The following is a 26074-nucleotide window of genomic DNA, read 5'->3' as shown; positions in this document are numbered from 1 at the left end:
AACTTATGAGACCCAATATGTAACTTATACCTTCAAAGATTTAAATAAAATGCGGAGATAAATTTCTGTAAAATCTGTATTTTTTTTAGTTTATATTTCAGCAGATGTTTCAGCCTCATAAATATTTAAAGTGTGTGCTAAATGTAGAGAAAAAAAACGGATTAAACTGAACATAAAGTAGATTTTCTTATGTGTATAATGATAATTTGTGGTAAACCATTCAAAATGGCTTCGTGTTTGACAATTTAATTCTGAAACATATTTGACATTTTTTCTACATTAGTTGTAAAAACTATAATGTGCTTTTTAAAAGAACTGTTAAATGAAAATGTAAAAATATGTCTTTATGAATAATCTGGTTCTTTCCAAATTAATCTGGAAAGGCTATGTGATCAAATTTTTCATGGAATTTCTTTTCAACTCAGATATTGTTTTTGTAAATGGGACTAGAGTTCATAAAAAAGCAGGGGAAGTTTCTCCCAAATCTCATTTCCCATTGCAGTTCATGTACCATTCCAGAGGGTCCCAATAGACTTCCTCATGCAATGGTTTGATTATTTGGCAGGGTAGGGGACTTGTGGTCAGAATGTCAGACTAAGTCTGGGAGACCTAAGTTCAAATCCCTGCTGTACCATGGAAACTCGCTGGGTGATGCTCTCAAGCTAACTTACCTAGCTAACCACATTCTCTCAAGCTAACTTGTCTCACAGGATTCTTCGAGAATGAAATGGAAAACTGGAGAATGATGCAATCTGCTTTGGATCCCCATTGGGTAGAAGAGGCAGAGCATAAATAAAATAAATAGATCTCTGCCATAGAGCTCTGTAGGTGACCATGAGTCAATCTTTATCTTTCCATTTAACTTGCCTCAACATAGTTGAAAGAAGGATAAAATGAAGAGGAAAGATTCATGTTCCCTTCCTGATCTCCTTGCCAAAAACCTGGGATAAAATGTGATGAATAGAGAAACTGTTTGGGAGGCATAGGTGTTACCCAATGATGAGGTCTCCTTGTGAGGTGGGGGAATTAGCGTGCAAGGAGAGGCAGTGTGAGGTGGGTAACTTTGGGATCTCCACCTATGTGTATGAGGATTGTCCCGGCTAGAGAACTCTTTCAATGAACAGACAGATGTTTCCATCAAAAGGGTTTTTAATTGAAAATATTAAAAATCAACAGCACACAAAAACACACACACAACACGTACTCCAAGCTATCTAGAAAGCAGTGATGAAAATTCATAGAGTTTGAGGGATTGGGTGATAGTTACCATCCAGAAGAGGGGGTCCAGGAGACAGAGTTGTACATCAATGTGGAAAAGCTTGTATGGAGGTGCTAGATCCAAGAGTGTGCACACAACTATGGTGGAGGGTTAGTCCAACTGTACTGTGGAACATACCCTGAGGCAAGATTGCATCTTCTGCCCCAAAACAATGGCTTAATAGCTCTGAGTCACCTGAGAATAGGAGAGTGGATAAAGGAAAGGTCGGTATGGTGTGTTTGTGGTTATTAATTCAGGAACTCTGGGAAGATCCTATTGTCTTAGGATCTTTGCACATCTCTGGGGCATGGGCTGAAAGCTGGCCTCACCTCACATGCTAGCATGTTCTGTCTCCCAGCCAGAATCTGGCTTCCATATTTCTGCCTGCTTGGGCAGTATTTTGTGTTTAAAACACATGCAGAGAAGGGGCTTATGGCATAGCCACATTCATAAGCCCTCTTAATATTGAGAGAGCAAATCTGACCATTAACATACAGGTTGCAGAAAAAGAGGAATGGTGGAAAAGATCCCTTTCATGACTCAATCAAACTCACATTCCTGTTTACACTGAGGTCACATTTAATGTTTTCTAGTATTGGCTGGGCTATATATGGCCCTGGGTTGCAAGGTTCCCTTACCCTCCTGGTGTGAGGGGGATCTGGCACTCACCTTCCTATTGTCCTTGCTCATGTGTTACCTGAAATGGTCTCCTTACATAAATATGATTTATGGGGGGGGAATTAGCTCGCAAGGAAGACGGCTATACGAGAGGCGGTAACTGGAATTGAATCACCTGTATTTACGGGGTCCCAATCCCAATAAGTCAAGTTAGTCTGGTGTTTCAAATCAATCAATAACTTTTATTAAAGAACAGAACTTTTTATGCACATACACACCAATTACTGGGGGGGGGGGAATCACGCACACACAGAGAGAGAGAGTCCTAGGAAATATAGCTAGAGGTGTGGGAATAGAGCAAGAGGGAGTAATTATATCTACCTATCCTGGAGAAGGGGAGAGAAGCTTCAAATGTCCTGCATCATTGGCCCAAAGAGAGAGATGTGGAACAGCGCTTGTGGATCCAGGAAAGCAAGCAAGCGTGAACAGAGAGAGACTCAGGGAAGTTACCCTAAGGGAGAAGCCAGGAAGCTTGCACGATTTGAATGGGGTCAGAGCTCTACCTTTATAGGTAAAACGTGCCCTGAGGTGGAGGAGAGTCCTCCTAGCAGTTAGGAGAAAGGCACCAACAGCTAGTTCCTGGGCAGGACAACAGGTCTCATTCCATTACATGCTTTTGGCCAGGGCATGTGAATGGGAAGGCAAACCTGGCCGGTTAGCTAGAAGAATACACCGGAACTAGGTTGATAGATTTCGGTGGGGAGTACAATATCCCAGGAACAGCTGTATATAATTATGGATGCTATTTGATTAACTCCTCAATCACAGACAGGGGAGGGACAGGAACATGCTAAGTGGGGATGACTCAGCGAGACCTTTATTGCTCTGGGCCTTCTGGAGCTTGGGTGGATAGTGAGGCCAGTCGCATCACAATACCTCTGCATTCTAATGCGGCATTCCTTACATGACTGGTTCTCTAGGGCAGGATCTGGCAAGGGCTCTCTGGGAGCTGCGCTGCAGCCATTTTAAACTCCAGAGGCTTGTACACTTTTAATATCATGAGCAGTCATATAAAAACTGCTATTAAAATGGCAGAGGCTGGGCTGACTGCTCACACATGCATGTTCCCAACACAGTGCAATGATGTCATTTTCAGAAGTGACATCATTGCACAGGCCCTGGGAGCACTCCCTGCTTCACACCGGGCCAATTCTTAAATAATTGGTCTATTTGGGGCCCAGATTGGCCCAGCATGAAGTGCGGGAGCACTCCAGGGCTTGTGTGATGACATCACTTCTGAGAGTGACATCATCATTGTGCTGTGCCAGGAGCATGCCCCAGGAGGCCTGTCCCCCCCCTCCGGCCAGGTGAGTGGTAATGTTGGGGTGGAGTCTGGGATCCCGGGATCCCCTGCCCCCACTGGGGGAACCAGAACCCTAATATGGCCATAATATTCTACTAATTCACAACCTGCTTCTTTATTTCTTCTGTGCTTGTAAACCGCTCCCCCAAACAGTAACCACCATGAGAAATTAGTGTTGTGCGATCTGATAACAAATTGCTAGTCATCTGTTTGATGGTGTCTGCATGTATGGTGTAGAAAGTTTTCTTGTTCTCCCCCTGTTATAGTCATTTTGCATTCTGTCTCCTCAGTTGGATCCTGAACAGAATATATGTCTAAGACTTATTTTACCTTAGAAAAAAATCAAGAGTCCAGTTGCATTTATAAAACTAACAAAATCCGTGGTAGCGTATGAGCTTTTGTGAGTCCCAGCTCATTTCTTCAGAAAAAACATGGCTTATGATAGCAGTATAATTTCCTGAAATTGTTCATACATCTGTTCTGATTCCTATATTTTTATCCAAGATTTTATCCCACAGATTTCAGCCTCTCCTTAATAGTCATGAGTAATCAGTGCCTTACATATGTGAATTCTGCATGTATTAAGTGCATGATACTGTATTTAATTATCGCTTACATAACAAAATTATGGAAAATAGATACCTTCTGAAACATTCCTAAAAGTAATATATTTACAGTGCCCCTGTAGGTTTATGCAGCACTCATAAAGGAATCGTTTTTTTTTTAGTTTTTTATGTAAAAAATTTTTAATGATGCCTTAAAAATTGTGGTTATAGTTGCCTGAGTTGACCTTTAAATTAACATTTAAGAACCAATAACATAGTGAATGATCAGCATGAACAATAATTTTTCTACATGTGTTGCAAAGATATAAATAAGTTTGGATAAAATAATAGTTCTGAGTCAAGCATGCAAAGGCCTGATTTTCAAGAGTAGCAATTTATTTTTACTGCAGTTTTAAGTGATTATTTATAACAGTGACTAACTGTGCTTTAAGCAAGGCAAAACCATAATTTTAGGAAACCTACAACTGTAATACTGTGTGCACGTTTGTATGTGTGCATTTTCATACCCCCTGTAATGGCAGAACGTCATGAACTGTACAAAGAAGCAACAGCTATATAAAACTTTAGGCTCCAAATTTTTGTTCTGTAGAGGCCCAGTCACGTGAATATACTTTACTTGGCTGCTAATGTCTTGATAACTTAGAACTGAATGCATTGGAAAACCCTTGAGTGGGTATGAAAGTTCCATCTGTAATATTTAATGGCTCATTCACACATGCAAGGTCTTTGGTTAATGTTATAGACACAGCTGTATAAATAAGAACAAATGTACACATTGTCAAAAATAGCACTCTTCAGCATATGTAGAACACCCTGGTTTGAATTCAACAGGGGATTTCTTGAGGGGGGGGGAGTTGATTTTCATTCATTGCTTTCCTTCTGCTGTAGTGATCCCCCCCCCCAATACCTGCTCCTGGGGATATCCAATTTCCCAGTCATATATGCCCCTTTTGTTTTAGTGATATCCTAAGTAATAAAAAAGATTGTCTTCTAATTGTGGTTGTATTCTGGGCTTTCTTCCCATGCCCATAATCACACTATTTTTTTCCTTATTTTACAGGTTTTTCATTATTCTTATACAGCATCATATGTGATATACAACATACATACAAGGTAAGACAATGTTATATATCTTGTCATATGGTAAATAGAGCTGTGCATATGTTCAAGTAAAATTTTTGCTTTTTTCAAGGGAAGTTTGGGAGTTAAATCCTCCAGAAGTAGAGAACTCAGTTTTACAGTATGCAGCATGGGGTGTACAAGGGCAGCAACTGGTAAGAAAAACACGTTCCCTTTTTTATTTATCTGCCAGCCAGTTACACTGATCAAATGAAAATTAGCATTGTAAACTGCTTAACATTTGTTCTTTCGGGTAGTTATAAATATTAATCCCATTATACATTTCTTTATGATTTAAATAATTAAGGGTGCAGTTCTCACTGATGAATGCCACTTTCTACACATCCCTCCTCTCCCCTCCTTTTCCTGCATCTAATAGAGCTGGTTTCTGTTCAATGATATCTGCCCCCAGTTTATGGAATGAGCTTCCTGAGAGAATATGTCCTCAAGGCATATGGCCTCTTAGGAGGTTTTGAGAAAGTACTGCATGGCTGTGCTGTTTGCAGTGGCAATTAGTAAGACTTGAGTGGTAGGCATAGAGTTTGTTGAGAGTATTTTTCTGAATTGTCTACTTTACCTTTATTATTTTAATGGAACAATCAATAAGTGTCCTTGAGTCACAAAAGAAATGGCAGGATATAAATGTGTAAATAAACTAATGCAATTTCTCAGTATAGCAAAGAGCAAGAATGCAATGTCTCTGTCTGTTGAAGATAGTAAAGGAAGTGTTAATGATATCAACTGGTTTTAATTCAGATGCAAAGGCAATAGTGAGATAAGGAGGTGGCAAAATTAACAGAGTAGACAAAAGCATGCATTAAATCTGTATTAAAGGGAATTTGAAATAAAGATGAAAATATCTTAATTCTTGAATTGTATGGAAATTACAGGAAAAGGTCTAGTATGTTGCTTTGCATGTTAATGATCACACTCCATGTAACTGAGATATTATATATGAAAAACTTTGAACACTTTGAATACATTCTGTGAATGCTCAGTATAATACACATTTTGTATGAAACCTTATACACATTTGTCCTCATCCAGAGTTCTATACATTTACATATGAGCTCCTGCACATTTCTGGATTCCCATGCAGTTGAGGGTCTTGCTGTATTCCTTTCGGCATGAATAGTCAACTGATTCATTGAAAAAAAAACCAGGGAACTTCTTACAGGAAGCAGAGCTCCAAGCACACATCATAACTATGGCATAAGTAGTATCTAGAGCAACTAAGTACATGACTTAAAGTGCCATCCTAAACAGAGTAGGACGACAGTGTTTGGGTTTATGATGGCACTGTTAATGTTCTTTATAAATACAGTTTTTCACCCTGCATGAAAAACTCATTCATACAATTGAGTTGCAGTATGAGTAAACAGGTATATATTCCAAATTCTGTTCATTAATGTAGTTATTTTAACTAATCCGTTCAAGATCATTAATCATATTCAGAATGATGAAGAGAGGTTTGAATTCTCTATATATTCTCTGGCATCTTACTGATGCTTGTCTCATTTCCATTTCATGAGGCAATGAGAGGAGAGTGACTTAGCCGATATGTACATCACATGAACATTATCCAACCATAACAGTTTACTAATTTCCCACTGATAGTATCATCCTGATTGATATTTCTGTCCATTGCACTTCCACTTTCCACTAATCATAGTATAATTTCAAGTGATACTGAAAGGCACTTTTTGTTGTTCAATATAAATGTGAATCTTGTTTGTACTTTTTAGTAGAGATGGGCACGGACTGAAATACAAACCAAAGTTTGTCACGATCCGGGCCGGTTCGTGATTTGTGAACTGGTGGTTTGTCAGAGCCGATTTTTGATGAACCACAATGAACTTTAGGCTGGTTCCTTTTTTTTTCATCACTGCAGACAGCCTGGCACCATCAATCAATTTCCTAGGCAACCGGAGATGGGCTTTCTGCAGTAGAAGTGTTCCCCTGGCCGGTTTTCAGCTGATAGGAGGTGTTTGAAAGCAACAACACTTTTCTTGCCTGCAAGAAAAGTGTTGCTGCTTTCAAAGGGCCTTTTGCTTTTTTTCTGCTGAGAGGAAGGGCATCCCCCTCCCATCAGCTGAGGTCCTTTTTACACTGGAACTTATTTGTTCTTCTCCCCATGTTTTCAGGAATTTGCCTATTCCCTGCTGGCTTGAAAAGCCAGGAAAGGGTTAAATGGCTGGTCTTTCCCTTCCTCCTTTAGGGTGTGCACACACTCTCTTTTTTCCCCCAAAAGCAAGAAAGGGTTGTACCATTGTAAATTGCAACATTGTAATGTTACTGCACATTCCTCCTGGCTTTAAAAGCCAGGTAAGGATTAAATGGTTCCTTTTTCCTCCCTTCCAGGCATGTTTCAGGCTTTGAAAAAGAGGGGGGGGGAACCAAGCATTTTGCACAGTCCTTTGGAAACAAAGTGGCAGGGAAGCTGCTGCTTCATCCCCTCCAAGCTTCCCTGCTACTTTGTTTCCAAAGGGCTGTGCAAAATGCTCATTTTTTTCTCTCTTTTTCAAAGCCTGAAACATGGCTGGGAGGGAGGGAAAAGGAGCCACTTAATCCTTTCCTGGTTTTTAAAGCCAGGAGGAATGTGCAGTAAAATTACAATGTTGCAATGTTACAATGTTACAACCCTTTCTGCCTTTGAAAAAAAAGAGACAGAGTGCATACCCCAAAAGAGGAAGGCAAAGACCAGGCATTTAACACTTTCCTGGCTTTTAAAGCCAGCAGGGAATAAGCAAACTCCTGCAAACATGGGAAGCAGAACAAATATGTTCCAGGGCAAAAAGGACCTCATCTGATGGGAGGGGGGTGACCCTTCTCTCAGCTGAAAAAAGCAGCAGGCCCTTTGAAAGCAGCAACACTTTTCTTGCCACACAAGAAAATTATTGCTGCTTTCAAGACAGCAGCTTTTTTCAGCTGTTAGGAGATCCCCCTCCCATCAGCTCAAAAGCAGCTGGCATTTAAAAGGGGGACACTGGAAGCACAAACCCCTATTCAGCAGACCTGCTGCTGCCCTGAAAGAGATGTTTTCATGAACCAAACGAACCAGTTCTCAAACCGGGCCAAGTTTGCGAAAGTTTTTTTTTTTAAAAAAATTTTATTGGTGAGCCCAAATTAAAAAATGTATACATACATTCAATCCCCTAATTAATTAATTCTGACCCCCACCCTTTCCTCCCCCCTCCCTTATCGACTTCCAGCAGCTTTCCAACCCCTAGTCCCTCTTATTACTCAACTTAATTTCATTAATATTCTTCTCTAATATATATCATAACTCTTATTCTAAGCATATTCAAGTTCTATTACATGCTGTATTATACTGTATTCTATAAAAATCCATTCCAATATTTGTTATAATTCTCATTAATTAACTGCGTATTCTGAATAAAATTTCCTTACACGTAATACTGGCTTATATATATATCCCTTTAACTTATACTTAATTATTCTATCTAGAATTTTCTTAAACATAAAGCTAGCTTAGCTTCTAATAGTTAAATTCCCCCTTAATGGTAAAGTCACTTCTCTCTTTCATTTACAATATCACATTTTAGTAATTCTCAAACTGCCACAGTTCTCCTTTCACATCCCATTTTTTTTCTAAGTACTGTTTCAGCTTCCCCCAGTCTGCAGTGTATTGTCCTGGATCAAGGTCTTTCAACTTTCTTGTCATTTTATCCATCTCTGCCATGTACAGCAATTTATAAATCCAATCTTCTATAGTTGGTACTTCTTGCACTTTCCATTTCTGCGCATACAAAAGTCTTGCTGCTGTTGTCATATAAAATAGCAATGTCCTATACTGCGTTGGAACACTTTCCATTCCCAAGTTCAGTAGCAACAGTTCTGGGTTCTTATTTATTTGAATTTGTAAAATCTCATTTATTACTTCAATTATATCTCCCCAGTATTGCTTAGCTACCTCACAAGTCCACCACATCCAAATTTGTGAAAGTTTGTGGTTCTTGATTCGTGAAATGTGACAAACCATGAACCGCAGGGTTCGGATTTTTCCTGGCTCATGCCCATCTCTACTTTCTAGGTAGAAATAAAGCTTTGCTTGTATCTGCTGGCAGACAAACAATGCTGCACAATTTTGTGCTGGAAGAAATGGAGGAATTCAGGTGATGTTTGCCCCTTACTTATGATAAACATCCACTGCAGGGGACAACAAAAGTTTTTTCTTGTACCAGCAAGATGTTGAGGGTGTCTGAGAGGTAAAAACAAAGAACCAAACATTATTTGTCCTCTGCAATAGATATTTCACTGTCTTTAATTGGGGAACTAAAAGTTAGGGCTTTATCCTCAAAACAGTAAAAACACATATACCAAAGTAGATGAAATTCAAGAGTTCAATTATCAGTATCATCCCTGTCTAAGAGAGATATGCCTATTCAGGATCTAAGATTTCTCAGGGTCTCATACAAAAGCACTAGAGCTGTACTTTAGCCACAATACACCCCTGCTTTTACTGCTATTAACTTTGGTATGGAAAAAAGGCAAACTCCCATCCAGTTTTAAAGAAAGTGGAAATGGTAGGGGGAGGAACTATTTTTAAACAAAACCAGAAAGCAAAACTCTGCCATGCCCCTGAACCTCACTCTAATGCTTGAATCATTTTTTTTTCCTTATTCAGGCTCCAATACTGCAACAATCAGCAGGATTGATATGAATTACTAAAATTGACAAGCTCAGTGATGCAAGGTGGTGGTTAGGCACGTTTAACTGATCTCAGGGGCTTCTTCTTCTCACACTTCTTTTTGTTAAAATATAGAGCACCCATCCCTTGCTTGAGAATCCCATGGAAGGAGGAAAATCTCACACAACTAATACTTTTGATTCCCTGTAAAGCTAGACTGCTTTAACCTAAGTGCCTAAAACTTGGAAGATCCCTTGGGTGAAGGCTAGAACCCCTAAGAATTTTATCCCTAACAGATGAAATACAAAAAGTTACAGATGCATATGTGTTTACTTTTGAAATCTATGGAAATTAATCAAGATTAGAATAAAGAATGTATTTCCCATAACTGGTGCAATAACTGCAATAAAGGAAATGAGTAAAATGGTTAAAGAATAAATGTACATTAATATCACCCAAATGTAATTTCTGTATATTTCTTATTGCATAGAAGCATGGTGCCAACTTGTTGAGTCTTCTTGATGCAGAAATTCTTTCCAGAGTCTACACAGTCAAGTAGATTCTATGGATATGCTGTTATTTGCATCATTAATCAAAATGGCATGGATGGGAGGAAATGCCTCTGGTTAGGATCCATCACATTAAACAAATAGGGACAGGAAGCAATGCTGAAGAGAGAAATAATTGCATCCATCTGGAATATAGCTGCTAATTTTTAAATATTTAACTACACTAATTTATCAATACATCAGTGCATAATGACAAAATTAAATGTAACAAATATGAGGATTATACACACAGTAGTGTTTTGGAACTGTACCATGTTTGTGGTACCCAACAAGAAAACAGGCAAAAGCAAAGAGGACTGAAGTGTTCAAACTGCTGGAAGTTTGTGGTAGATTACTACTGAGGCTTCTTTGAGGAGGAATAATACACTATAGCATAACGAAAAGCATTTTTACTTCATCAAAAAGTACAAATACCCTATACGTATGAAAAAGTGTGTTTTCACATAAGAATGTACTAGAAACAAGAAATGTTTTAAATTGTCATCCATGGAAACATGTCATTCCATACCTACTGCATGCATGCAGGGTACATTGGAATGAACCATTGCAGCATCTTCCTGACAAAGGTGCTTACTGCTGGAAATATTTTTCTGGAAATAGACATTCCTCCTATGAAAATGATGCTAGAAGCTCATTTATCCCTAAAGTAAAATTGAACTGGATTCTAAGGAAACAATTTACTGATTCCCCACATGAATTATCAGAACTGAGGCTCTGGATCTGGTCTAAGAAAGAAACAGCAGGACCAGGTATATGCCATGAACCTTAATTTTGCAGATAAAGTAGATTCCACCTCTAAGTTTGTAAACAGAGTCGATTTCTGCCATTTATTTAGCTGTTATTCCTTTCAAGTAAGTGTCCTAGAACAAATATTTTGTAGCAGTACCTGGAATGAAGACACAAAACTTGAAACTTTGGTTGGGGTTTTTTTTAATGACTAATCTACATTAACAAAGAACTGTCTAACTTTTGAATTAGGTTTTTTGCCTACTTTTCTTTGTCTTTTGTTTTAGTGCAATTGGTTCAGGTTGCTATGCAATGCATTACAGTTATGTTTTCTTCAATTAACTGGCACCAACTTGTACATACTCTGAATAAAGCCATGGACCATTTGGCCCTACCACACACGTAGACAGCCCTTCACTTCCATTCACTGCCAGGGACCTCCTGTCATTGAGGAATGCCATTCTAAACTATGGGCAAGGTAATTTGTTTTTATGTTTTTTGCCCTGGCCATTTTTGCTTTGCAGGTTCCTCTGAGAGCAGCGTTAAGGTCCATTTATGGGTCATACTGCCCATTATTTCTTTGGCCCCATCAAGTCAGTTTCACTGCTCTCACTATCCAGTTCAGGATTTTCACTCCTGCCGATAACTTCTGCAGTTTTGATCAGTTCCTTTTCCTGATATAGCAGGACTTGGACCATGCTTTGTGTTTTGGCCACCAATTGGGACTTAAATACTCTAAACTTTCCTGTTCCTTATTAGATTTCCAAAGACATTCCTTGTTAACTTTTTTCACCTCCCTGGTTCTTTATTTGTAGTGTGTAACACTTCCACCTGTGTGTTCTAGCCTATGATCTCCCATTCATAAAGATTCAAACATTAATGTGTCCAACGACCTGCCAAGGATTGCCTCCAGGGGTTGGCTTTCAGTCCTTATGTCTTACAATGCTATAATTAGTATTAGTCATTCAGGCTCCAAGAGGTACTTGACAGTATCTTCACACAACCCTTCCTGGTAGTTGGTAGATGCATTCACACTCTGTCTTGAGCACATGACTGTTCAATGCCTTGCATGGCTCTCTCCACCAGACTGCTGTTTTTCCTTGCCACATTCCTGCATGAACTTTGGCAGGGACACTTGTAGAGAGCACCTTCCTTCTTTATAAGCACCTCTGGGTAAATGCCAGTGAGACACTAAGCATCTATTGGGAAGGTGGTCCTCCGTGGTATCTTACTTTGAGAGCTTCACACCCACCTTCTCTAAAATAGTCCTGCTTACTGCCTCAAAGGTGACTAGCTTCCCCCACAATTTTCCATAAAGAGAGTGGGTGGATCCATTTGCAGGAAAGCAGCACATGGAATTCCAGCTTTCACAGAGATTTAAAATACCCACAACTATTGGCTGCCCCTGATATGGCTCATCCAATGCACCAATAAGAGTCTTGCATTCCATGCATAATATTGTATGCCACAGAACTGCAGCCCACTCTGATAGGTTATGATAGGCTATGAACTGACTTCTCCAGGAAGAACCAGTCAATTCATTAAATACAGTGCCATCCCAAGCAGAGTCACACCCTTTGGGGGCAATTGTATTCAGTGGACTTAGAAGTATACAAGAATTGAGCTGATAGCTATCACAAACTCTCTTTTGCACTCTGCATTCTCCAGCTGCTGTTTCAGCTTTGTGCTCCAAGTTTGCTGAAAACCAAGGGTCTGGTGATTAAAACTTTTCTTTCCAAGCTGCCAGGGAATAAGGAACACCTTCCCATATTTGCAATCTTCGTACAAGCTGCCACCAGCAAGGAACCCTCTTTGAATCTGGCTCCTTTTGCAAGCTAGAAAATATGTGGGTGGGTGGGTGTCTTTTGTGGGAGAGAAGCTGAGGCGTTTGGTCTGCCCTCTCCCCCTTTCCCCTTCTGTATCTGTTTGCTGGTTCTGTCCATTTCAGCACTGGCTGACCTCAAGTTAGCGCAATTAAGCAGCTGGCACAATTTGAGTAGGATTTCTCTAAGCAGTCATTTCACATTCACAAATTGAAGTTTTAACAAGACTTTAAAATATTAGAAAGCACAGATACTTGGAAACAATCAGTAGACAGCTTTAGGCAGAATACCAAAAAGAAATATGAAACAATAAATTGCTAGCTAATCCTAAACGTACAAAGAACTTGTACGTTTCCTACAGTTGGAATGAATCCAAGATGTTTATTTTATTTTTTCATTTACTTTAAAATCATTTATATGCTGCCTTTCCTCTCAATTCAGTGCCCCCAAGCTGATGAACATTAAAATAAAATATTAAAACATTTGAGACATTTTTAAAAATTTAAAAAACATATTGAAAACACTAACATAAAACATATTATTTATTACTCTTTTATTATTTATTTATGCCCTGCCCTTCTCCCCAGTGAGGACCTAAACTGGCTTTACGTAGTTTTCCTGCCCTCCACACAACAACCCTTTATCCACACAACAACCCTTTGAAGTATGCTTGGTTGTGAATGTGTGACTGACCCAAGGACCCCCAGGAAGCTTCCATGGCAGAATGGGGATTCAAACCTGGGTCTCCCAAATCCTAGACCAGCATTCTAACCAATATACCACACTCACTTATAAAAACACACACACACACACACACACACAAGAAGAAGGGTTAATAACAGTTAGTGAGGGAATCCCAAACAAAACAAAAAATGTCTTCACCTGCTGACAGAAGACAATGATAGAAGGTGACAGGTCCTTGAGAAGGGAGTTTCAAAGTCTTGACATCACAACCAAGAACACCATTTCTCAGATTACTGCCCAAACTGGACCTCCAAAGATTACTAGAGTGGTACAGTAGGTTCGTATGGAAGTAGACAGCCGTTCAGGTATGCTGGCCCCAAACTGTATAGGGCTTTAAAGGTCAATATTATCAACCTGACTTTGGCTCAGAAGCAAACTGGAAGCCAGTGTAGATGGAACAAGACTGGGATGATATGATCCCTAAAATGCACTCCAGTCAGGGTTCCCGCTGCAGCATTCTGTACCAACTGTAACTTCCAGGCAAGTCTCTAGAAGCTGATCTCCAATCTTGTCACCAGTCTTGACATGGAACTCCAATCCAGGTTAACATATTTATAGATTTTCCTGTAGCTTGGGAGTTCCTTTTTCAAGTAAGTCGAAATTTAGGAGTACATGCTCAAAGTTTCCATCCAAGCTTGCTCTTAACCAATGACTGTAAGAAGTCTTGGTAAAAGGAGTTTGGAAGTTGTTTACAACCATGTAAGTCCTGAATGCCCTGACCTGGATAGTCCAGGCAAGCCCAATCTCATCAGATCTTGGAAGCTAAGCAGGGTCAGTCTTGGTTATTCATTGGATGGGAGACCTCCAATGAAGACCAGGGTTGCAGAAGCAGACAATGGCAAACCACCTCTGTTAGTCTCTTGCCATGAAAATCCCGCTGAGAGTTGACATAAGTCAGCTATGACTTGATGGCACTCTCCACCACCATGTCCTGAATAACAATCCAAAAAAACAAGAACGCGATCCATGTCAAACCTTTTATTAGGACGGACAGACCCAATGTCACATAACAGTGAGTGAGCTTTCAGTATCACCGGCACTCTCCTTCAGACTGAATATTACAAAAAATGTTTTAAAAGGGAGCACACAAAGCCTGCATTGTGTGTGAGATGCAGAAGAGATTCAAAGGGAGTTGGTTTCTAGTTAATCCAAGCAATAACATGATTAAACATCATAGCAAAACAAGTCCAACAAATGTCTGTTATCTCTTTAACAGGAGGTTAGCCTGCCCAAGGGTGAACTAGTGACATCCTGTCACAGAGCTTCAACCGTTTAGCCAAATGGTGGAAATTGGGAATGGGATTCAGTTTCCTTTCCCAGTTTCTTCCTGGGATGTAACTTTAGGGATTTAATTACTCCATTTCCAAAGATAAGCTTGTGATATTCCAAAAGCACATTTATTCTTTCATTAAAACAGCAATGTTTCATTTCCTAATAATGGGCAGGAGGGGGATAAAATATTTGATGTTTTATGTTATAATTCTTCTTGAAATGGGTCTGAAGGGAACTTAAGTCATACCTTCAAAATGAATCAACAAATAATGAATGATTAATGTAATAACGCCTGTTTGTGCATACAAAATAGATGATTAACAGTAAAACAGAAAAGTTTTAATGTTGAGAATTCTAGATGGACCGTTTCGTAACAGAATAAAGTTCCTTTAACATTTGTTGTCATCAGTAAAATTCAATATGATCAAATGCTCCCGTGATCCATGCTCGTTAAGTACTGTCTGTGTGACAAGGATAAATCACTGCCAGAACTTAATGGAGTGTTCAGCTTTACTTTTTAAAATAGTGAGACACTGTAGAAGTTTTTCTTTTCTTTCTTGTGGTGGTGGAGGGAGGGGCTGAAGCAGCAAGTATGCTTCAACAATAACAAATGATTCATACTGACAACCAAATGCAGACTAAATCCCATGTTAGACAAGGTTCCGTGATAATGATGGTGAAAAAGAAGGGATGCTTCACCAACAGTGCATCTTAAGGGGATCCCCAGAAGTAAATGGCAGTTCCCTCTGCAGCATGATGTGACCCATTTACTAAACACTTTGTAGATAAAAACTCTGGTCCAACTCAGACTCAGCATTAACCGCAGAGGGACTAAATGTTCCTATGGATACCTTTCAGTTGTTGCAGTCTAGGGATGTGTACAAGATTCTTGAGAAAATGAAGTCTAGCAATGCCCTTTAAATCTATACTTCATGTACCTTATTCCACACAGCTTCTTTCCTTTCCAGTTTGTGTCTTGTATTTTCAGCAAATTCTCCAAAGAATCTGTTCACAAGATCTAGTAGCCCTGCTTACTTGTTTACATATAAATACATTCTTAAGAATCATCATGGAATAATAGTCTGCGTCACACTGTTGAAGAATAATTCCAGTTCATCATGCTGTGTAAATCATCTTTAAAAACAGAGTTAGCATACAATGTAATGCATTCATATTTTTGAAAGGTATTGAGTTATATGTTGATATCATAATTAGTATTTAGTACTCTTGAAAGATTCAGCAAGCTCTCCTGGCAAAAATATTATTTGCAATTTAAAGGAGAGAGAGAGAAAAAAATCTATCGAAGTTCATGAGTCAATTGGGAACTTAATTAACAATAATGAAGCACCCTTATAAATAAATATATTAAACATGCTATTTTTATTTGCACTATTTCAAAGCCTTTTGCTCATCTTGACTCAGTGGGCTTGCTAGATGAAACATCTCCAGTTCATGGGCAGAAATATCAAAGATCCCCTGTATACTTCCTTTTAATGCTGGACCTAATGAGACAAAAAGTAATAACACTGACAGCAAGACAAAAATGCTTCTTGGATACATTATGAAAGCCATGTGTTGATAACTGTGTTATAATTAGGAATTCACCCCAGGATTTTTTTTTAAAAAATGTATGTTCGTAAAGAGTTTTGAGCTATGCAGCTTAATTGCCTTGTGTGCTACTTGTCTTTGTATGTAATCTGTTGGAGCATCTGTGGGAGTATTTACGTGAGAAAAAATACTTGGCTAAATGAGGAAGGGTCATCAATGTGAACTCTTGAGAAATCTGCAACTGCTCCTTTCGGAGATATCAAAGCAAGTCTTGCATGAGTGCATCATTTATTTGGTTAATTACCTCAGTTACACAATTTAATATAAACTATCACTAGCCAAAGAAAATAATTTGGATCGCAGAGTGCCTTTTTTTTTTCTTTTTAGTGCCACTTTCAGACAACACATTGATACTCCACTGATATTATTGCAGGATTCGGAGAAGGCAAAAAAAATTGTCTTGTTTGTTATACTTGTTGAAATAATAACATTCAATTTATATCCTGCCCTTCGGGACAACTGAACACTCACTCGGAGCAGTTTGCAAAGTATGTTATTATTAACAACAAACACCCTGTGAGGTGGGTGGGGTTGAGAGAGCTCCTAGAAGCCGCGACTGACCCAAGGTTACCCAGCTGGCTTCAAGCAGAGGAGTGGGGAATCAAACCCGGCTCTCCAGATTAGAGTCCCGCTGTTCTTAACCCCTACACCATACTATGTCATAGTAGTTATTTTCAAGACCTCAGCATCCATTTAGAATCAACATGTGGAAGCATCTGTTGTCATAACTCCTAACCTACAAACGGCGATGAGATTAATGTGTACAAAATCTACCCATATACAACCTGCACACAAATCAGTGTTCTCCAAATAGTTGGAATCCTGGATTTTTTTAGTGTTTTTGTTTAAATTGAGAGCCTACACAAATAAGGTGTAGTACAGATCAAATCAACATGTAGCTGTCAGAGAAACTCCAGTAGGTTAATATAGCTCCCCCTCTGTGTGTTGAATTTGCACAGATTTTATTTTTGCACTTTCTATTTTTTCTACTCCTAGTCTTATTGAATTGCTTATTGAAAGTCTAATACTACTTGATTGCATTGTTTTACAATGTGTAAACCATCTCAGTTGAGACTCAGCAAGAAAAGTGGGGTATAAATGAAGTAAATTTACTTACTTACTTTTTATATACCCCACCTTTCTCTCCAGAGGAAGGCAACGGCAAACCACCTCTGCTCATCTCTTTCCTGGAATGCCCTGTGGATGGGGTCACCATGCAACTAAAAGGCACATTCTTCTTCTTCATCACCACCACTACCATCATGGACCCAAAGAAGCTTACATCATTCTCTTCTCCTCCATTCTGTCCTCACAACAATCCTGTGAAGTAGATTAGGATGAGGGTCTGTGATTGGCAGAAGGTCACCCACATGCTTCCATTGCACAGTGGGAGTTCAAACTGGGTTCTAAAATTGAGAAATACATAACCTTTCTGGCAGACATTTTCAATCTGAATAATTTCTATCAGACAATATTTTGAAGCAAGGGATTCTATTGCAAATTTTGGAAAGAATTTGTGTGTTGTGTTTTATTTGGCCACAAGATTTTATAATGTGCCTTGGCAAGGATCTGCTTCTCAACGGGCAATGGACCAGAGTCAGTGACATTTATCTAACATAGTGCAGCTGTGTTTTCAGAAGTAGTATGCAGTGCCTGACTTTAAAGAAATTTCAGGGTTCTATGTATAGCTGAAAGCTATACCTCAAGGTGTTAGAGAATTGTATTGTCGAAGGCTTTCACGGCCGGAGAACGATGGTTGTTGGGGGTTTTCCGGGCTGTATTGCCGTGGTCTTGGCATTGTAGTTCCTGACGTTTCGCCAGCAGCTGTGGCTGGCATCTTCAGAGGTGTAGCACCAAAAGACAGAGATCTCTCAGTGTCACAGTGTGGAAAAGATGTAGGTCATTTGTATCTACTCAGGAGGGGTGGGGTTGAGCTGAGTCATTCTGTAAGAGTTTCCCAGGGTGTGGAATGCTAATGGCGGGAGGCTTCACTGTATCCTGAGGAGGTTCTTTTGCATATGGATTGGTGCTTGATGTGCTAATCTTCTCTGCAGGGCTATTGTCGGGTGTGGAGTGTTTTGTTGGCCTGGTGTTTTTCAGAACTGGAGCCCATGCTCTGTTCATTCTTAAGGTTTCTTCTTTCCTGTTGAAGTTTTGCTTATGCTTGTGAATTTCAATGGCTTCCCTGTGCAGTCTGACAAAGTAGTTGGAAGTGTTGTCCAGTATTTTGGTGTCCTGGAATAAGATACTGTGCCCTGTTTGAGTTAGGCTATGTTCAGCCACTGCTGATTTTTCAGGCTGTCCAAGTCTGCAGTGTCTTTCATGTTCTTTTATTCTTGTCTGGATGCTACGCTTTGTGGTCCCGATGTAAACTTGTCCACAGCTGCAGGGTATACGGTATACTCCTGCAGAGGTGAGGGGGTCTCTGCTGTCTTTTGCTGATCGTAGCATCTGTTGTATTTTTCGGGTGGGTCTGAATACTGCTTGAAGGTTATGTTTTTCCATAAGCTTTCCCATCTGATCAGTAATTCCTTTGATATATGGCAAAAACACTTTTCCTGTAGGTGACTGTTTTTCCTTGGTTGTTTGATTCATCCTGGGTTTGATTGCTCTTCGGATTTCATTTCTGGAGTAGCCATTTGCCTGAAGTGCGTGGTTTAGATGATTAATTTCCTCATTGAGAAAGCGCGGCTCACATATCCGTCTTGCACGATCCACTAATGTTTTCATTATGCCTCTTTTCTGTCGGGGGTGGTGATTGGAGTTTTTGTGTAAGTACCGATCAGTGTGAGTTGGTTTCCTGTAGACCTTGTGACCTAACTGAAAGTTTGCTTTGCGGATGACCAAGGTATCCAGGAATGAGAGTTTTCCCTCACTTTCTTTCTCCATTGTGAATTGTATGTTCAGGTGGATGTTGTTGAGATGATTCAAAAACTCCCTCAATTCTTCCTCCCCATGGCTCCAAATGATGAATGTATCATCCACAAACCGGAACCATACACTGGGTTTGTGGGGTGCTGATTCTAGAGCTGTTTTTTCAAAATGTTTTTCAAAATGTTCAAAATGAAATCCGAAGAGCAATCAAACCCAGGATGAATCAAACAACCAAGGAAAAACAGTCACCTACAGGAAAAGTGTTTTTGCCATATATCAAAGGAATTACTGATCAGATGGGAAAGCTTATGGAAAAACATAACCTTCAAGCAGTATTCAGACCCACCCGAAAAATACAACAGATGCTACGATCAGCAAAAGACAGCAGAGACCCCCTCACCTCTGCAGGAGTATACCGTATACCCTGCAGCTGTGGACAAGTTTACATCGGGACCACAAAGCGTAGCATCCAGACAAGAATAAAAGAACATGAAAGACACTGCAGACTTGGACAGCCTGAAAAATCAGCAGTGGCTGAACATAGCCTAACTCAAACAGGGCACAGTATCTTATTCCAGGACACCAAAATACTGGACAACACTTCCAACTACTTTGTCAGACTGCACAGGGAAGCCATTGAAATTCACAAGCATAAGCAAAACTTCAACAGGAAAGAAGAAACCTTAAGAATGAACAGAGCATGGGCTCCAGTTCTGAAAAACACCAGGCCAACAAAACACTCCACACCCGACAATAGCCCTGCAGAGAAGATTAGCACATCAAGCACCAATCCATATGCAAAAGAACCTCCTCAGGATACAGTGAAGCCTCCCGCCATTAGCATTCCACACCCTGGGAAACTCTTACAGAATGACTCAGCTCAACCCCACCCCTCCTGAGTAGATACAAATGACCTACATCTTTTCCACACTGTGACACTGAGAGATCTCTGTCTTTTGGTGCTACACCTCTGAAGATGCCAGCCACAGCTGCTGGCGAAACGTCAGGAACTACAATGCCAAGACCACGGCAATACAGCCCGGAAAACCCCCAACAACCATTGTTAGAGAATTGTTCTCTCTAATATATGAGAGAATGCTATAGTCCTTTGCTTACTTAATGGTGAGAAGAAATTACACTGTACAGAAGAATTCGTATTTATTTTATTTGTTTCAGAGCTTAGCCCTAGATCTGGGGTTTTAGCCCTCACACAAATAAAGCCTTAGTTCTACATGAGCTCCTTCTGTTTCTAGTGCCAACATTATATGAAAGGATTATTAAGCTGTTTACGTTCCGTATAAAGATTTCCTTGCACATGCCTTCTCCTCAACTCCAAGACTAGATTTCAAGAAGTTCAGTGTGGTTCTGCTGTAGTTGGTTATTTTCTAATCCAATCTTCTTCCATGTTGATTCACTCTGCGCAAATCCCTAAAGACTAGAGATAAGTTCACTAAGGTGTGGAAGACACCTATGAGCTGTCAGATTCAAGACCATATCAGTCTTTGAATATAAGGAGGTCAGTGAAGAAAAAATAACTGAGTTCCATTTCTTGGATAAAAGAAAGCACCAGTACCAAGAAGAAAGGACATTGTTGGCATTTTGACATTGTGTACATTTTGAAGTGTACTCAAGCACCAGAAGCTAAAATGAATAGATACAGTGCATGGGATACAGACTTGGGAAGAGAACAAAAAAAATACAGATCAAGCTTCCCACTGTTGTGATTTTTAATTTTGTCGTCAAGTGAATTGTTAAAAAAAAAAAAAGGCTTGACACTCTTATGTAAATAAAAAAAGATAGATTAGGACATTTTGATGTCACCTACTTCATCTCTTCAGTAGATTGCAGAATCCTTTAGGCTCATCAGTGGTCAAATTTGTTATTACAAAATGTTCCCAAACATCTCTGGGTACAACCCAGAAGTGAAAATAAGTAGGCATACAGTTTCCTGAATGGCTACTTATTGTCATTTCTGAGTTGTACCTGGAAGTGATGTGCTGGCACCTAGTAATAAATAGCTGCACTACTTGGAACACATCACATAGTAAGGTGATACATCACTGACTCCTAGATTCATGGATAAAATCTGAGTTGGTGGAGGATCAAAAAATTCCAGCCCAAATATCTGGTGGACTGTGATAACATCACATAATAATAAAAATGAAAAAAAGTTTATTATGGCCCACATCTTAGATGCAGTTTCTGATATTGCAGCTTTTAGTTGTGGGGACTTTCAAAGAGCGTTCTGAATAGGGTTGTGCAAAACGGAACTCCCAAGCCAAAGATATACATGGAAACCACTACTCTGAATCATTACCTTGATTTTACACTAACACATATCCAAGATGCTTGCTATCAAGAAACCCCCTCTACCCCCAAATCCTTTTTTTCAAGTTCTAATTACTTCCCAGCCACACAGCACGAGCAGCACGTATTTTTTTCCTACTGATTTCCTGGACAATCAGGCCCTTTCAAGGGAGGCGCACAGCGAACTCCCAGCCAATCCCAAACTGCAGAGAGCTGCTATTCTCCTTCCCCTCCGTCCCTGAGGAAGACTGTTGGAATCATCAGGAACCTGCTGGCCCTGAATGTCGGGTGGGGTGACTTATTTCATGTCTTCTGGGCACCATTCTTTTGGATCTCTGGACTGAAAAACTTTTCTGTTGATTTGGGCATTGCCCCTTTTGAATTTTCTGGTACACAGTTGTTTTCAGTCCTGTTGTGCTTATAGAAACATAGCACTTTGGTCCAGCATTCAACTTTTGTTTATGTTAATTGCTCACAATGAATGTGTATTTAACTTGTTTTTTGGACTCTGAGTGCATACTCGCCTTGTTTATTTCACTTCCTTTTACTGTATAATCACAACTTTTGACTGAATATACTGTTTGTATATACCTTTGACTGAATATACTGTTTGTATATGCATATGTAATTGTTTATTGCTATCTGTTTATTATTGCCGGTACTCAGCCTTCTATTGTGGTTCCCACCATTCTTATTTGTTCGCCCTGAAGGCGCCTCTTTTTTGTTGTTTATAGTTTGTAAGGTGGCATTATTCAAAGTCTTGATGAAACAATACAGGTCAGTAAGATACAGCTCTTTAGAAATATAGTTCATCATTAATGTGTTGTTTGGCTAAAATGACTTTCCTTCATAATGCATCTTTAAAACAATGTGCGTTTTAAAAGAGTGACAGCTTCATTCTTAAATGACATAATGAATGTACTAGAAAGTCAAAGAGTGTTCTTTGATTAGAAGTGACAATGCAAAATGATGTTCTGGTTATTCTCCCTTTCAGATTATTAGATTGCAACTTGGCATCTTAACTATTTGGTTGGAGACAGTTCAGTTAGTTTGGGGGAATGGGTTGGACATTCATCTTCCCCATCTCAGGATTAAGGCCTGCTTGGCCAACCTCTACTGAGGCGATGGGGGCCACCTTTCGGTGGCGGGCAACAACATATATATATTTAGATATTTAGATAACCTGAGGCAAGGGCTACGGCTTACAGTAAGTCACCTGTGAGGCGCAAAGGCCTGAGCAGAGGCTCGGCCTTAGCGTTGGCAGGATTTAGTTGGGGGGATGTTAGTGGGACGGTGAGTACCCTTGGCACATCCCCATTGGTGGAGATATTAGGGGCCTGTCAGGATCGGCTGGCATGCTTGGTGGCGGCCAGTTGAGAGGGCAAGCTGCCTGGTGGGATCTCCTGGACAAGTCCTTCCCTCATGCTTCATGGTGGAGGTGCTTGGAGCTTTAAGGGGGAAACCATCCGCCAGGCCAGCCGGATCCCAGCCATGCATGTGAATGGCTCGCATCTGGGGCAGCGGGTCTCGCCCGGACAGGTCAAGGCGGGGTCCAGCGGAGTGACCCTAGGGCTTGACCTGTACCGCTGGTTAGGCCCTTGCCAGGGTTTTTTAGTTGTTGCAGTTCATGTTGTTGCCTAAATAAAAGTGGCCCTTTATTACCCAAGCCTTGTGTCTGCCTCTTATTCTGACTGGGGGAGTAATTTGGCCCCCACACGGCTGGCAGCCAAGGGCTTGAGGCTGGGGGCTGCATTTGCCACCGCGGAGGATAAGCGGCAGCGTTTCCCTGGCCTCTCAGGGTCACATGTGAAGGGGGCAGGGCTAAGTTCCTTAACAGGACAGCCCTGCCTCTGCATCAGCACTTGCTTCCTCATGCTCGGCCCACCCGCCCGCCCAGTAGCAGTGCAGGTTTTTGACCAGTTGCCTTTTGGGGGGCCAGGTAGGAATTTTTCTTTTCTTTCCCTGATTGGCCATGAGGAAGGAAGTTTTTTGCCTACCTTGTACTGCTTGCTGGAGCTGTGGCTATTGGACTATGGTGGTGCTGTATAGGCCATCAATGGCAGGATTTAGGGGGGTGGGATGTTAGTGGGATGGTGAGCACCCTTGGCACATCCCCATTGGGGCTTGTCAGGATCGACTGGCATGCTTGGCGGCGGCCAGTTGAGAGGGCAGGCTGCCTGGTGGGATCTCCTGGACAAGTCCTTCCCTCATGCTCCGTGGCGGAGGTGCTTGGAGCTTTAAGGGGGAAACCATCCGCCAGGCCAGCTGGATCCCAGCCATGTATGTGAATGGCTCGCATCCGGGGCAGTGGGTCTCACCCAGACAGGTCAAGATGGGGTCCAGGGGAGTGACCTCAGGGCTTGACCTGTACCCCTGGTTAGGCCCTTGCGAGGGTTTTTTTAGTTGTTGCAGTTCATGTTGTTGCCTAAATGAAAGTGGCCCTTTATTACCCAAGCCTTGTGTCTGCCTCTTATTCCGACTGGGGGGGGGGGGGAATATAGTTTCCTCCCCATTTTGATAAGATTCTATATAGTGCAGTTATTCCAGTTGAGTGCGTTGTCTAACAAATCGTGATTGACAGAAGCCTCATGATGGGTTTTAACACTTGTAAAAGATACAATGAATATTTAATGAATATATCAGAGTATACCTCTTCCTCCCAAATGCCTCTTATTTTTGTTTTAAGTAGTTCCCCATGATAATCGCTATTTCTGTCATTCATACTGCTTTGAAAATTAGCACCTTTACCATACAGATGTAATAATTGTTGGCTTTTATTATGATCATATATTATTTGATAGTTTTATCATTGCCAATATTTTATGTGCTTTTTCAAAAAGGTGAGCTGTTCTCTGCTGTTCCTCTATTCCCATTATCATGGGAAGTGATTTGTTGATTGTTTCTCTTTTGCTTACATGTGCATAATTCCAAAGTAAATCTGGCCATTAAGATCCTTTAAACTGTGAATTTGAGTGTATGATTTCAATAGGGGGCATGTACACCCAAGACTGATTTTCATTGGTAGTAGTTTGTATTTACTATAGCAGTAAACATGAGTAAAAGTAAGAATGCGATAGTAGGATGATGTAATTCAGGTTTCTTTTCTTCCTATCAGCATTTGAGGTAACATAGAAAAGGCTTGCAAAATGTTCCATTCAGTAGAGCATGTAACAATATATAACAGTTCCAAATTTCAAAAAACTCTTCATAAGGCTTAGTCTAGGATATCCTGAGTGTTACATATCAATGACTGGGAACAACCAGTTAATTTTCTTATGATAAATTAAAGCCACTAATTTTGATATGATGAAGTACTAAATGGGCTCTTTTTGTTGTTGTTTCTTGTTGGTATTTGAAGACTGCTTTATCTAACAAATACTGCCTTTAGACCATTATTAGTATATCCTGGAAGAACAGCAGAAAGAAAAAAATATGGATGTTGAAATTCTGCATTGAGCAGACTGTAGCTGACCAAAATTTTTAGGGTTTCTGTAAATCAGCATCTAGTAGATTAAAATTTGGCGTGGGGGGATGGAAACCTCTTGGTCAGCTGATTGAGATCTGGGCTGAGCTTTTGTTTCTTCTTTTGTTACAAATATTTAAGCCTGGGTAGAAGCCTTTGATGTGGTCCAAGGGACAAGAGCAAGAGGGATCTTGTTTCTTAGCCCATGGCCCACAGCCTCTAGTCCAGAGAGGGCTGGGCCCACTAATTCAGGACCAGTCCAGGATTAGGAAGTGTAGTACTCTTTTCTATCTTATATACTAATAACTAAGTGGCCCTGATCTGAGGATACTTAAATCTAGACACTGGAACCATGAATGGGTAAGATAGATATTCCTACACATCTGAAGAATGCCCCAGATTTGCAGAAAAAAATCTGAAATCTAAAAAGAATACATGGGGAGAGAATCCAAAATAATAAAAGGTGTCCCTGTAGATTTAATCAGATGCCTTCAGTGGCTGTTGCTAGGCAACCATACCGGTTTACTTGATATTCCAGGCTTGTTTTCAATCACTAAAAGACAGGGGTATGGGGTAGGTCCCTTTCTGGCGCTATTTTGGCTTTGAGGGAGGATTCAAAAGGACCAGAACCACCAGCAACCACCAGGCGATCATCGGACTTGCATGATTCATTCAGGCATGGCTGCTTACTGTCTGCTTACTACTGTCACCCCCAAAAGTATAGTGGCATGGTGGTTAGAGTTTCAGAGTAAGATCTGGGAGACCCAGGGTCAAATCACCACTCACCTGTGGAAGCTAACTGGGTGACCTTGGGCCAGTTACAAACTCTCAGGTAGGATTACCAGCACCCCAGTGGGGAGCCTGGTGGGTGGAAGGCATGGGAACAGGCTAAGGAACTCCACAGAGCTCTCTGGAGCACTTCTGTGTTGCACAGAAGCAGCAGGTCATATAAAGGGCTGATTTGGGTATTCCCATCACACACACCCATAACTACCCATCTCCCACTTTCAAGCCCTGGGGGCCTGGCAACTGTACTTTCAGGGCTATTGTGAGGATAATATAAAGATGAAAATGATGTAAACTGCTTTGACTCCCCATTTTGGAGAAAAGCAG

The 26074-nt window shown here is 40.5% G+C and overlaps 1 protein-coding gene across 1 annotated transcript in view; it reads left to right on the top strand.

Annotated features, from left to right (window-relative positions):
- DPP10 (dipeptidyl peptidase like 10) overlaps nt 1-26074 on the top strand; it is a 439415-nt gene that overhangs the window by 313301 nt on the left and 100040 nt on the right. Inside the window, exons 6-7 of the mRNA XM_054971084.1 lie at nt 4866-4918; nt 4998-5079. Coding sequence (XP_054827059.1) covers nt 4866-4918; nt 4998-5079 — 135 coding nt within the window. The remainder of the gene's footprint in view (nt 1-4865; nt 4919-4997; nt 5080-26074) is intronic.

The sequence above is a fragment of the Eublepharis macularius genome, chromosome 2 (genome assembly GCF_028583425.1).
Source record: "Eublepharis macularius isolate TG4126 chromosome 2, MPM_Emac_v1.0, whole genome shotgun sequence".
Classification (NCBI taxonomy): domain Eukaryota; kingdom Metazoa; phylum Chordata; class Lepidosauria; order Squamata; family Eublepharidae; genus Eublepharis; species Eublepharis macularius.
This window is presented reverse-complemented; position numbering and strand designations above follow the sequence as displayed.